General features: G+C 55.7%; 1 protein-coding gene across 3 annotated transcripts in view; it reads left to right on the top strand.

Moving 5' to 3' along the window:
* Positions 1–1,182: 1,182 nt before the first annotated feature.
* The window catches only part of COL5A3 (collagen type V alpha 3 chain), a 35,897-nt gene continuing 23,201 nt past the window's right edge, over positions 1,183–13,878 (top strand). For 2 of the 3 annotated variants that reach the window (XM_011288971.4, XM_045045327.1), the window contains exons 1-20: positions 1,183–1,404; positions 5,272–5,433; positions 5,528–5,717; positions 5,793–5,949; positions 6,542–6,646; positions 6,966–7,124; positions 8,930–9,043; positions 9,158–9,304; positions 10,356–10,403; positions 10,477–10,518; positions 10,833–10,895; positions 11,259–11,333; positions 11,430–11,513; positions 11,696–11,752; positions 11,844–11,897; positions 12,092–12,145; positions 12,972–13,025; positions 13,107–13,160; positions 13,345–13,398; positions 13,742–13,786. In XM_011288971.4, the coding sequence (XP_011287273.3) occupies positions 1,317–1,404; positions 5,272–5,433; positions 5,528–5,717; positions 5,793–5,949; positions 6,542–6,646; positions 6,966–7,124; positions 8,930–9,043; positions 9,158–9,304; positions 10,356–10,403; positions 10,477–10,518; positions 10,833–10,895; positions 11,259–11,333; positions 11,430–11,513; positions 11,696–11,752; positions 11,844–11,897; positions 12,092–12,145; positions 12,972–13,025; positions 13,107–13,160; positions 13,345–13,398; positions 13,742–13,786 (1,806 nt within the window). In that variant the 5' untranslated portion in view covers positions 1,183–1,316. The remainder of the gene's footprint in view (positions 1,405–5,271; positions 5,434–5,527; positions 5,718–5,792; positions 5,950–6,541; positions 6,647–6,965; positions 7,125–8,929; positions 9,044–9,157; positions 9,305–10,355; positions 10,404–10,476; positions 10,519–10,832; positions 10,896–11,258; positions 11,334–11,429; positions 11,514–11,695; positions 11,753–11,843; positions 11,898–12,091; positions 12,146–12,971; positions 13,026–13,106; positions 13,161–13,344; positions 13,399–13,741; positions 13,787–13,878) is intronic. The other variant, XM_045045332.1, reaches the window with a different exon arrangement.

The raw sequence follows: 13,878 nt of genomic DNA, 5'->3' as shown, positions 1-13,878 counted from the left end.
CAGACAGCTCCATGTGACCCCCCTGGGGGGGGGGAGGGAACTTCACAGTGGGGGGTCCCAGTAGGATGAGAGACAGCTCTGCCTCACCCCAGACGTGGCAGGGATCCACCTCCCCGCTACCTCCCCCTGCTGCAGTGCCCTGTTTTCAGATAGGGCAAGACTCCCCCATTTAATAGGGGCATATGTGAAGATTTGGAATTGGGGCTAGGCCATCCATTTGGGGACCTGAGTCAGGGAGAGGGGAGAGGAAGGCTAGAGATGGAGATGGGACCCTTTGTTTCAAGGTTAAGAGTTGGGGGGGGGGCGCCTGGGTGGCGCAGTCGGTTAAGCTTCCGACTTCAGCCAGGTCACGATCTCGAGGTCCGTGAGTTCGAGCCCCGCGTCAGGCTCTGGGCTGATGGCTCTGGGCTGATGGCTCGGAGCCTGGAGCCTGTTTCCGATTCTGTGTCTCCCTCTCTCTCTGACCCTCCCCCGTTCATGCTCTGTCTCTCTCTGTCCCAAAAATAAATAAAAACGTTGAAAAAAAATAAAAAAAAAAAAAGAGTTTGGGGGGAAGTAGAGAGCTATGTTTTGGAATGCATGTCGAGGGTTTGGGGGTGAGGCCAGGGCATCCAATTCTGGAATTTAGGTGGGGAAAGGTGAGTTTGGGGTAAAGCTGGGAACCGCACTTTGTAATCTGGGGTGAGGTTGGAGGTGGGACCAGGATTCTCTATTTAGACACCTGAAGGGAAGGCCTTGGGATGAAGCTGGTACCTTTCATAGTGAGACTAAGCACTGGGGCAAAGGAAATGAGTGAGAATTGGGCATCAGGCTGGAACCCCATTTGGGGGCCTGGGTGAGACAGAATAGATTTGGTACAAAGCTATACCCCTTAATTCCAGGGCTTGGATGGAGGCTGAAGGTTTGAATGAGGCTCAGACTTCCCTTGAGGGAGCCTGTTAGGAGGAAAGAGTTTGGGGTAAGTCTGGGACCCCGAATTCTAAGGCTGGGTGGGAGTGACCCTTTTCCTCCACTGTGGGGTGGGGCATAGAGGACCCAGCTCCTTGCCCAGGGCTCCGGCCTTGGCCGGCCAATCAGCACTCAGCACAAACTTTCCCAACTCCCCCACCAGCTGTCAGCCACCCCCCCCCTCCCTCCAGCGAGCCCCGCCCGGCCGGGCTCTGGAGCGCAGGGCGAGGCCAGGGCGGGGTCTCCCGCAGTCTCCTGCCGATCCCGAGTGGAGCCGGCCGCGGCAAGTGAGCGCACGGAGCCCGAGGAGACGCCGCGCCCCGTAGACGCCCCGGCCGGTCCCCGCCTTGCGTGTGGGGCCCGCCGGGATGGGGAGTCGCCGAGGCCTGAGCCAGCCGCGGGCCGGCCTCTGCCTGCTCCTGGCCTCGCTGCAGCTTCTGCTCCGGACGCAGGCCGGTGAGTCCGGAGGGAGGAGATAGGAAAAGGACCCCGGTGCAGGATCTAACGAGGTCCTAAAGATGGGGTGGAGTCAGGAATGGGGGGGGGGCGTGCAGGGGGGGCGTGCGCGTTGCGCGTGGATAGGGTATTGTGTTCGGGCTCGCGTGTCAGACTCTGGGCGATTTGTGGGTGTGACAGCTGGCGGGAGGGGGGAAATGTGTGGCCGTGTTTTACTGGTGGATGCGTTGGAATGAATGCGACCTAGAGTTGTGTGTGCGGCAATGTGTGTGTGAGGCCATTTGAAGTGAAATCGTGTGTGGGAAAGTGGGTGTGGGAGTTGACGACTATTGTATGAATGTGGGTGATGGGTGATTCCTGGCCAAGGGTATGGTGATTGTCAGTTGTGGGTGTGTCTGTGTGGGGCTGACCTAAGAGAATAATCGTGTGAGTGTTACGCGTATGATTGTTTGTCTTTGGGTGACCCGATGAGGGTCGGTTGTGATTCTGGGGCGTAAACAATCGCCCATGAGGACGTGAGTGGGTGATTTTGGGGGTGAAGATGAGTGGGGACGAGTAAGGGAGGGGGCTAATCGGGGACTCAGAGTTTCCTTTCCATCTCCCCTAATGGCTGCATCCTATTCTTCCTCTCCCTCCTCTGCCTCCAATTGGCGCGCGCCCACCTCCTCTGTCCCCACTTCTCCCCCCTCCCCCCACCCCGCGCTCCCCAGAGCCGCGATCAGCACCATGGACAGGGCCTCGGGAGGGCCGCGGTGAGGGGCGAGGCGGGGCGGGGCGCGGGGCGGGGCGGGGCGGAGCGCGGGCGGGGGCGGAAGTGGAAGTTGCTCCCCCCAGCCGAGCGAGCTGCGGGTGTTTTTCCCGAGGAATTTCTCAGGGGCCCCAAGGGTCCCGGGGGCCGGCGGACGGGTGAGTCAGCGCTGACGCACGCCCAGCTGCGCGCTTTTGGCTGGACGCCGAGCTCCGCCCCACAGGGTTCGCGGTTGGGGGCGCCCAGGGGTTTGGGAAGGTTGTGGTCCCTCAAGTGGCATCCCTGGTCTGAGAGAGGCTGGGCTAGAGCCTCCTGGAAATCGCTCCCTAGGGTGAGCTCAGTCCCCCAACACACACACACACACACACACACACACACACACACACACCATCCTGCACTTGCTCACTTTCTCTGGAGTTCAGGGAGGTGCCTGTTCACGTGGATTATCCTAAATTGGCTTATGTCCCATTCCCATGCTGACACATCCATACATTCGTGCCATCATAGGCATCCATTCAAAATATAAGCCCTCTGGGACACCCCAAAGTGAAACACCGGGGCCCACGCCCCAGGCAACCCCAGCAGCCACCCGCCACAGGGTCACAGCCTTTGTCACCCTCCTACACGTTCCAACTCTTGCACATGTGTGCACTGGTATCCACACAACACAGTCAGCATTCACAACCAGTCACCTGCTTGCCGACTTGTCCGTACTCTCCCATGTGACCACAGTTCCCCATCTCAAGTGTCGCCTATTATAATTACGGACTCACCTGCATGACCAGCCAGACTGTGAACTCACTGCCAGGAGATACCCACCCGCACATCAAATAGCTGCACCTCGGCTCTCCATTGTAGGCCAACTCCTTGGCCTATGCTGACGACGTGCTCAGACATTCCCTGGTCCATACAGAGTCATGCACTTGCTTACACAATCTCATGTACACAGTAGCACCCACACCCACACCTGTGCTCTCCTGAACATCTGAGGAGATCCCAACCATGCCCCAGCCTAGTTAGGCCCTGCCTGCCCCCCTTCATATCCTAGACCCCATCCAACATCTTCCTGGGGCCCTGACCAGCACAGGAGAGAGAGTGGGGGAAGGTCAGGCTGGGTCCCTGACAGACCCCCACCCTCTGACCCTGCAGGCAGGACTCAATGCCTCTTGTGTGTCCCCTTGTCACAAAGCCAGCCATGAAAAGAAAGGGCAGTCAGTTTCTGAAAGGTCACTACAGAAGATATGCAAGATTGAAGCAAGAGACATTTGGGTTAGGTGCTGAGAAGGACTTTTTAAATGTGAGTGAGCAGCTGGTTGAGGGGACACCCATTCCTGCTGCATCGAGACAGGGGTCTGGGTGAGGGGAAAGCCTGGGAGAGCCACACTGTACGGGGTCATGACTCTCAGCCCTCCCTGGGGCTCCAGCCTGGAGAGGGGGCAGCTGGGATGATCATTCCATGGGGGAGTGACCCTTGTGGTTGACAGAGCCTGGGAGCCCAGATCTTAGTCTCAGGGGACTGTAACCCAAATACCTCTTAATGACAGCCTAGCCAGAGAACAGGCAATTAGAGACGGGGCTGGTGGTGGCAGCAGCAGAACAGGGGTGTGTGTGTGTGTGTGTGTGTGTGTGTGTGTGTGTGTGTATGGAGAGAGAGGGGGGATGAGGAGAGTAACCCCTGCCAGATATGCGCTATATATGTATATGTATATCTATCTATCTATCTATCTATCTATCTATCTATCTATCTATCTATCCATCTATCTATCTATCTATAGAGAGAGAGAGAGGGAGAGGGAGAGAGAGGAGGGACAGAGGGACAGAGAGACAGAGAGGAAGGAGAACCAATGAAGTACCAGGAGACACGCAGAAAGAGCTAGGAAACAAGAGAGTGAGAGAGACAGACTGATTCGGAGTTGGATGCAGAGAAAGACCTGGAAAGACCAACACAGAAAGTGGGACAGAGAGAGGGCAGGGAGGGGGAGAGGAGAAAGACAGAACAGGAGGTTGGAGGCAAGAGTGATCGGAGGCTGGAATAAGGGTCTGTAAATCTGGAGAATGAAGGGTCTGACCCAGGAGGAGCTGGGACGGGGGTCCCTCATCCAAGCCCCTATCTCCCCCAAGTCGGGCCCCCCACCCTCACTCCCAATGGTGAGGTCAGTAGAACCGCCCCCAGGGTGAGGTCATGGACAGATTTGACAGAATCTGACTCCTGCCAAGAGGCTGGGTCAGGGGGTCAGTGGGACAGTCTGCTGGGGGGAGGGGAGAGCGGGCAGGGGCTTTGGGCCCAGAGGAAGCCCCCGCCCTCCCCTGCCCAAGCCATGTGGTTCCACTTAGCACTGGCCTGCTGTGCGGGGTGGGGCTGGTAGGATGGCCTGAATTAGGATCTGGTTGGGCCAGACCAGTTCCCTCCTTTGCTAGGATAAGAGGGATAGGGTCAGAGGGAGGAGGTCAGGAGGGATAGGGTCAGAGGGAGGAGGTCAGGAGGTTATTAGAGAGAGGCAGTCATCAGGAGGAGGTCAGAGAAGGTGATAAAATGGGGAGGTCACAGGTCAGATGGAGGAGACTGGGTTAGGCAGAAAGAGGAGGTCATGGGTGATGGTGATCAAGGAGGGGGTCAGAAGGAAGAAGTCAGGAGAGGTAGTGGTGAAACGGAGTAGATCATGGGTGATGATCAGGGAGGAGGAATTCAGAGGAAGTGGCAGTCAAAGGAGGAGGTCAGAGGGAGGAGGTGGGGGAAACACCCCCCCCCCTCCAAGCGGGTTTCCCCTGGCAGGGGGCTTCAGGCTGGGAAGCAGCCCCAGGGAGTTGGTGCGGGGGAGAGCAGAGAGGGGGACAGTCTGGCTCTGGGGCTCAGGCCAGGAAGCCTTGATTCATCCCAGAAGTAGGTCAGCTTTTTTTTTTCCCCTACCAAAAACCAAGCGGGGGGGTGGTGGGGAGCAGGAGTCAACAGGCTGACGAGGCTGGAACAGCTGTGGGGTGGTGAGATGGGTCAGGTCCCGCGCCTGCTCCTTCTCTCTGACCCACAAACACCGTGGGGGGCTGAAGCCCCCAAACCTGAGCTACTCACATGGAGTCCTAGATTTGTTTTAACTGCCCTGCACCCCGGCTTCTCTCTACAGCAGACCCTGTGGATGTGCTGAAGGCCCTGGGTGTGCGAGGGGGCCAGGCTGGGGTCTCCGAAGGGCCTGGCTTCTGCCCCCAGAGGGCCCCGGAGGGTGACCGGGCATTCAGGGTTGGCAAGGCCACCACACTTGGCATCCCTACGTGGGAGCTTTTTCCAGGTGAGTCAGTGCAGGAGGGGTTGGGGGGAGTCATCCTGGGAGCATGGGTCCCTGCCAGGCCCTCTAAGCTGCCCCTTTCCCTCTGCCCCTTCAGATGGGCACTTTCCCGAGAACTTTTCCGTGCTGATCACTCTGCGGGGCCAGCCAGCCAACCAATCTGTCCTTCTGTCCATTTATGATGAGGGTGGTGCTCGGCAGCTGGGCCTGGCTCTGGGGCCAGCTCTGGGTCTCCTAGGTGACTCCTTCAGCCCCCTCCCCCAGCAGGTCAACCTCATGGATGGCAGGTGAGTATAGGGAAGGTTGGGGTCCAGAGAGAAGTGGGGTGAGAAGCACCCCCCACTGAGACTGTCCTCTTGCAGGTGGCACCGTGTGGCAATCAGTGTGGATGGCAGGATGGTGACTCTGGTGGCCGACTGTGAACCTCAGCCCCCCACGTTGGGCCAGGGGCCTCGATTCATTAGCACGGCTGGACTCACTGTGTTGGGAACCCAGGACCTCGGGGAGGAGACTTTTGAGGTAGGGGTTCAGTGGTCGGGGAAACTGAGGCAGGGGACGGGAAGGCGTTTTGTCCAGCTTCACCCCAGGTCCAGGAAGCTGAGGAGAGGGAGTGGAATGCATCGTTGTGCATCTTGTGGTGCGTGAGATTGTAGAGCCACAAAACAACAGTACGCGATAGTGCATACTTGACTCGTGGTAGAATACGGTGGAGACGTGGGACTGTACTGGTTGCTACGATGGTGTGTGACTGTGTGTGGTTGTGATGTGTGTCCCCTCCAGGGGGCCAGGGACCACATTCGTCTTGTTCCCCTCCTTATCCCCAATACCTTAAAGGGTACCTGGCACATATTAGGTGTCAGGTGCCTGGGGGCAAAGGAATAAATGTGCCTCTGATGGGACAGGTGTTGTAGGGTATGATTTATGGCTATGATTTGGTGTGACCGTGACAGAATCTTCCTCCCTCTCAGAGGGATTGTGGGGGCTGTGGTGGGGCCACCCCCTCTTTATACTTATGGGGCCCTGGGTAGAGAAATACCAAGCCTTGGTGCTTGGAATAGGGTGTCAGAGTCAGCCTGTGGCTTTCTTTCCCTGGCCCCCATCCTCTCCCCAGGGAGATATTCAGGAGTTGCTGATAAGTCCAGATCCTCAGGCTGCCTTCCAGGCCTGTGAGCGGTACCTTCCTGGCTGTGACAACCTGGACCCTGTAGCCACAGGGGTAAGTGAGGCGTTTGTCCTGAGGTCAGGCTGAATCATCCCTGGATCCAGATCTCAGGAATGAGTGAATTCTGACCCCTACCTGGGACTGAGTGACTCCTGCCCTCAAGAAGATCCTAGGCATGAGTGACCTTGATCTAAGTCACATAACTGAGTGATTCTTGGATCCAGATCGTATGCTTGACCCTAGGTCACAGGACTGAGTGAGCCCTGGGTTCAAAACATGGGACCAATGAGCCATGTGCCAGCATGGTCCCAGATGACTGAGCCATGGGGGCTCCACTGAGGGGCTCTGGACCTGATGGAGGTCCTCTTCCCAGGCCCCCCAGGGTGAGCCAGAAACTCCAGCCCCTCGACGACGTAAGGGGAAGGGAAAAGGGAAGAAAAAAGGGCGAGGTCGTAAGGGGAAGGGCAGGAAGAAGAAGAAGAACAAGGAGACTTTGACCCCAAGCCTACCTCCTGGCTCCCTGGAGAACCAGGTAAGGGATCTGCAGCCACTCACCTCTGCTCTTTGACTGCCTGACCTCTGGTCTCTGATTCCTACTGACTGCTGGTACCTCATTCAAGTTCTATGCCTTTGGTCTCCAATCCCTGACCTTTGACTTGTCTCAGCTGACTGATATCTATGTCTGTGTGGCAGGGGGGCTGGAACTGTCTTATGAGCTTTCTCATCTCTGCTCCTCAATGTCCAGTTTTTGGGGCTGGAGGAAAGGGGCAAACCCAGATGATTACCTTATATTAGGAGGTTCTTGATGGAGGCTACTGCTTAAGGGCAGCAGTTAGCTGGAGTGAATAATGGGTTCATTAGTTAGAGTGTCATTGTTTGGGATTGATTGGTCTAGGTAACTGGTGAGGGTTATTCATTGGAGAAGTCTAACTGGGGGGGCACTATTTGGCTTTCCTGATAGAGATTGTGGGTTGGGAGGTCACTAAAGGGAGATATTGATTGAGGTTGATGTTTGAGAGGTTCCTAAGTGGGGGTCATTGTTGGAAGTCACTGATAGAGACCACTGTTGGTGTTATTGTTGCCACTGGTTTAGGGTTAATGGGAAGGGGCCATTGATGGGGATTATTAGTTGGGAAGGAAGGTAGGTCATCAGTAGGGGACCACTGATTAGAAGGCACTAGTGGGGTCACCAGTTATAGTCACCAGTTGGAGAAATGACTTTCAGGGGTCATGGATGAGATAATTGGTTTGGGAGTCCCTGATGGATTATTAGTTGGGAAGGCATTGATGGGTCACTGATTAGTGAAATTACTGTTTGGGGTCATTGGTGGGGTAGCAATAGATGGGCTCGCTCATGGTTGCTTGTTGTTGGAGGATCACTGGTTAGGGGAATAATTGATTAGGGGGTCACTGGTAAGGCTTAGTAGTTGAGGGTCTACTAGCTAGTACTTGTTGTGGAGGGGGTCATTGGTTGGGGAGGTCACTGGATGGGAGAGTAAATGGTTGTAGTCATTGACTGCAGGGGCCGCTGATGGATCACTAGTTACAGAAATAACTAGTTATAGGAATAAAAGCCAGTGATGTGAGCTATTAGTTGGAGGGGTCATTGGTTAAGTCCCTTAGTGGGATCATTAGTCAGGGGATATTGATGGGGGTCATTAATTAGGGAGTCGCTAATGGGCCCCTGGTTGTAGGAATCATTAGAGGTCATTAATGGGAGATCATTAGCTGGTGAGTCACTGGGTAGGCATCCTTGGTGCAGGCCATTGGTTGGGGGAGAGTCACTGGTTACATTCCATCTGTTCTCACTGATGTACTAACTCAGTGGAGAGAAAGAAATGATCACTTCAGGCCCAGAAAAAGAACCCCTCCCCAACCCCTTCCTCAGGAAGGGCCTGGGCCTCTACTACCCTCTTTGTGCCCTTGACCAAATTTCTCTACAGCTGTCCAGGCCTCTCTAATTGTGGCCTGGCTGGCTGACCACTGAGCTCTGCCTTGGGAGAAGACATGTGGGGTGGGCTTCTCGGAGTCTGGCCCCGAGTACTGGACCTTGACTGTGGTTATCGAGCCAGCCCCACTCTGCCTTCTAGGTCTCCCAGACCTGACCCAGCCTTGCTCTTCTTCCACACAAGAGGCCTCCCCCTGCTGGCGGCTGTCCTGATCCAGTCAGAACACATTTGCCTCCATTGACCAGTCCCAGTCCCCTACCTTACACCCCGCTGATGGTTTTTTGGGGGAGTCCTCCTTTGTTTCCTTCCTCGGACTGGGCATTGCTGGGGGCGGGGGCAGGGTCTAGCTTCCCCTGGGGGACTGATACTTCTTCTGTCCCTGCTGCAGACCTCCACTGACATCCCCCAAACAGAGACACCAGCTTCAACTTTACCTCCGATTCCCACACCTTTGGTCATGACCACCACTGTGACTATTGGCCACAATGTCACCATGCTAGAGGTCGGTGGGAAGTGGACGGGGCTGGAAGGGAAGGGAAGGGAAAGTCCTGGGAACTGGCGGTGGCAGACAATGAGGACATCAGGGACAAACTTGGGTCTGTCACAATGTTCTCAGGGGCCCCTGGACCCTGACAGTGGAACAGAACTGAGGACCCTGGAGACTAAGTTAGCCAAAGAAGACAAAGAAGGAGGTGGCCCTACCATTGTCCCTGTCTTCCGGGCAGCAGAGCAGCCATCACAGACTCAGTTCCAGATTTTTTCTGTGAGTCTGAGTATTTGAGTGTGGGGGGGGGGGGCGGGGAGGAGGTCCTGCCTGGAACCACATAGGACCACATTTTCTCTTTTGCCTTCTGTTAATCTTGCCTAGAATGCCTTCCCACCACCCCACTGTAGTTGCTAAATATTATCACTATGCTGATGTGACAGGAACTTCGCGAATGGATGGCTCTGTGTATAGAATTATGCATTTGGCCTTTAGTCCAAGCGTGATGAGAAACCTCTTGATCAAGCTCATGGAGCCTGATCGGACTTGGAGCTTTAAAAGCTCTTTCTGGCTGCTGAACAGCATATGGACTGTAGGGGGAGCCAGAGGGGCAGCAGGGAAACCAGTGGTCTGTGCAACAAGAGCCTGGTGACCTGGAGCAAGGTGGTGACAGTGGGGACAGAAAGAAGTGGACAGATCTGGGCCGGTCTTGCTACTGGAGATGGAGAAAGATGCGAGGATGACTTAGCCGATGCATGGTGGCACCTTTGAACAAGATGGGGACGCCTAAAGGAAGAGCGGGTGGAAAGCATCAAGGGTCCCATTTTGGATGTGCTAAATTGGCAACCCCTGCTTGGCATCCAAATGGAGATGCCAAGTGGGTGATTGTTTAGAAGATTCTGGAGTTCAAGGGACATGGTCTAGGCTGGAGATAAAGACTTGGGAACCATCAACCGGAGGGATGCTACCTTTAGCCAAGGGATTGGACAAGATTGCTTCGGAAAATAGTGCAGACTGGGAAGGGTCCCAGGTTCTAGCCTTGGTATTGGGCAAGGGAGGAGGGGAATGCTCATAGCCAACCTACCCTGAGGGCTTGTTATGTGTCGACCATTGTTTTAATTTATTCTTCTTCCTGGGGGACATACACTGTTATCATTTGCCTACTGACTCTGCAGGTGAGGCCATAGGAGTCGAATAAGTTGTTCCCCGTCACCAGATAGTGAGAGGCAGCTCCAGGATTAGGACCCCACAGCACACCCTGAAGTTCATGCTCTTCTCCTTGACCATGGTCAGGGCTCACATGTCTTTTCTGTTCATTCCCCTGCCCCAGGGTGCTGGAGAGAAGGGAGCAAAAGGGGAACCAGCAGTGATTGAACAGGTGAGGGGCGTGGGGCTAGGAGGAGGTGGAGAGGTCTGGGCTAGAACGGGGGTCACACTCATTTCTCCCTCAGGGACAGCAGTTTGAGGGACCTCCAGGAGCCCCAGGACCCCGAGTGAGTGATGGCTGCACCCCCCTCTTCCTTTCTATTCTAGTTGGGGTATTTGAGACCCGGGGGTGGAGGGTTGAGGTGTAACATTGCCATATCGTTAAAAGATTATTGCATATTTGAGGCTCAAAGGGTGAATCAAAATAGGGGTTGGGATGTAAAGTTGGGGGGTGGTATGGGTCAATATAGTACTGAGGGGCCAGGAATGGCTCAGTGATGGGTAAGGAGGTCTGCATGGGGTCAGAGTCAGTGGTGGGTCAGAAGTTGGCCTGGCTCGAGCTTTGCACTCCTTATGAACCTCTGTTCTCTGTCCCCAACAGGGAGTGGTCGGCCCCTCAGGCCCTCCCGGCCCCCCAGGATTCCCTGGAGACCCTGGTCTACCGGTAAGAGACTCCCTCTGGGTTGTATCCTTTTGGGGGGGGTGAGGTTTTGGGCCATGTGGCCAAAGGTGGGCACGTGTATGTCTGAACATGGATCTGGGAGGCAGGGACTGAGGACACCACACTGAAGCTGGCACTGGCCCCACTTGCTCATCTCTCTTTCCATCTGTAAATTGTCACTCTGGCCCATGTCCTGTCTCTGGGGGTGTATCCCCTGCTTTTGTCCTTCCATCTGTCTCTATCCCTGAGTGTCCTTCACCTCTTTCTCCCTGTGTCTCGGTCTCTCCCCTCTCCCCCTCTATCTCTATCTCTCATCTCTGTCTATCTCTCTGCCTCCATCCCCCTCTGTGTCTCTCCCTCTCTCAGGGTCCTGCTGGCCTCCCTGGAATCCCTGGCATCGATGGCATCCGGGGTCTACCAGGCACTGTGATCATGATGCCGGTAAGAGGGGGATAGGGTAGCACATCCTTGAGGGCTGTAGTCCTGACCCAGGAGGGGCCTCTCCTTGGGCCCCCCTCATGACTAGCTGCCCCCTAGTTCCAGTTTGCAAGCAGCTCCCTCAAAGGACCCCCAGTCTCCTTCCAGCAAGCCCAGGCGCAGGCAGTCCTGCAACAGGCTCAGGTGAGTGGAAGATAATCAGGGGACCAACGGGGGGTAATGGGAGGACATTGAGGGAGTGACAGAGATGGGGATAATGGAGGCTAGTCGGGGGGCAGGTGGATGTTTGTCTCCTGAAGATGCTCTTTTGGAGGGTGTTGGGGTTTTGTGGGAGACCTGAGGATCTGTTTCCCCCATCTTTCCAGCTGTCTATGAAAGGTCCTCCTGGTCCGGTGGGGCTCACTGGGCGCCCAGGCCCTGTGGTGAGTAAGGAGACTGTACAGAGGAGGGGGACACATCAGTGGAGAAGGGCAACCTCCCTCTAATTCCATTTCCCCATCTCTTTCCTCCAAGGGTCTCCCTGGGTATCCCGGTCAGAAAGGAGAGATGGGAGAAATGGGGCCACAGGTGAGGCTGGTGGGGATGGGGCCAGGATTGGAGGGGAAGGGTCTTCTCCCGGAGCCACAGGATAAAGTGCTGTTTGAGGACAATGACAAAGGGGCTGAGGATACCTTTGCAATTGCTGCCCTTCCTAGAGAATGATTAAAAATAAGTCCTTTCTCCTTCTTGTTCTCCGTTTTCTTCCTCCTTTTCTCTCCTAGGGTCCCCGAGGCCTTCAGGGACCTCTTGGGCCCCCTGGCCGGGAGGGAAAGATGGTGAGTAACTCGTAAGTCTTTAGGCCATCCCTCATCTATCCCTCAACACCCAACAGGAGTCTTGGCTCCGTGCCCGCAGGGTCTGCTGGTGTCATTGGTGGGATAAGGGCACCGAGGACGGAGAATGGCAGCTCCACTGAGTTTGTCACAAAGGGATCTGGTCAGGTCACAGAGCCAAGGAGGACTTTCTAGAGAGAATGATGCTTGAACTGAGGTCTGAGGTTTAACCAAGTAAACAGGAGAGGAAGGGCATTCCGGTAGAAGGAACAGCATGCGCAAAAGAAAAGACTGGTATACTGAGGGAGATGATGAGCAAGATAATTCCAGACAATTTTTATTTTTATTTTTATTTTTATTTTTTTTTAAATTTTTTTTCAATGTTTATTTATTTTTGGGACAGAGAGAGACAGAGCATGAGCGGGGGAGGGGCAGAGAGAGAGGGAGACACAGAATCGGAAACAGGCTCCAGGCTCCGAGCCATCAGTCCAGAGCCCGACGCGGGGCTCGAACTCACGGACCGCGAGATCGTGACCTGGCTGAAGTCGGAGGCTTAACCGACTGCGCCACCCAGGCGCCCCACTCCAGACAACTTTTAAATGCAGCGGGGAATGAAGAACTGGGACAATTAATGGAGACCGGAGATTTTAATTTTTGTGATCCTGGTGGTGTGCACTCGGGGAAAGGGCCTGGAGATAAAGAACAGTGGACGGGTTTGAGATGTGTTTGGGAGGTTAAACTGATACACAGAGAGTCCCCCAGGATTCTTCATGAGGGAGGAGCTCAACAGACAGCGATGGGTGTCTTGATGTTGTCACCTCCCTGACAGGGCCGCTCTGGAGCGGATGGGGCCCGGGGCCTCCCAGGGGACACAGGACCTAAGGTAGGTGATAAGGTCAGGTTCGGGACTTGGAGGGACGGTTGGGTCGAGGATTTGGGGTTCAGGCGGTGTCTCTTTGTGCAGGGTGATCGGGGCTTTGACGGCCTGCCAGGGCTGCCTGGTGAGAAGGGCCAAAGGGTGAGTGTGTGAGGCCCCTCCTGCATGTCAAGCCTCCCAGTATTCAGGATGCCCTCCCCACCCCCAGGGTCAGAATCCCCATCCCCATGTCCGAGCTCTCATTCTGGTGCCGCATGTCCTTCCCTGGGAGGCTGGTCTCTACCCTCACATCTCCACTCTGAACGCCCCCCCCTCCTAACTCCAGGGTGACTTTGGCCATGTGGGGCAACCTGGCCCCCCAGGAGAGGATGGTGAGAAGGTAAGTTTGGGGAAGAGAGGGAATGGTTTAGAGTGAGAGTCAGAGAGGAATGGAGTCTTCAGGGGCCGGGATGAGAGGTGAGGTTCTGTGCTGGAGGGCCAGGATCCTCAGTGGGGCTCAAAAAGGTAGACTGAGGGCTGGGAGCTAGTACCAGAGTTGGTAGGTGGGACTCAGGTTTGGGGTCAGGGGCCCGAACTGAATCACGTGTGCTCAGTCTGTTGGTTACTGCCTTACACTCTGGCTCTGGGATCCCCTGGAAGAGGTGCCCAGATGAGGAAAGGTGGTTTTCTGAGGGTTGTACTCCCCACCCCCCCCTCACCAAGTGATGAATGCTTTCCCACAGGGAGCAGAGGGACCTCCGGGGCCCACAGGCCAGGCTGGGGAACCGGTGAGTACCAGGGCCCTCAGGCCCCTTTGCCTGGCCCAGGGGAAGGAGCCAGGACTCACGGGGCCTCAGAGCAGGGGTGCTGGAATAATGCT

This window comes from Felis catus, chromosome A2 (assembly GCF_018350175.1).
Source record: "Felis catus isolate Fca126 chromosome A2, F.catus_Fca126_mat1.0, whole genome shotgun sequence".
Classification (NCBI taxonomy): Eukaryota; Metazoa; Chordata; class Mammalia; order Carnivora; family Felidae; genus Felis; species Felis catus.
This window is presented reverse-complemented; position numbering and strand designations above follow the sequence as displayed.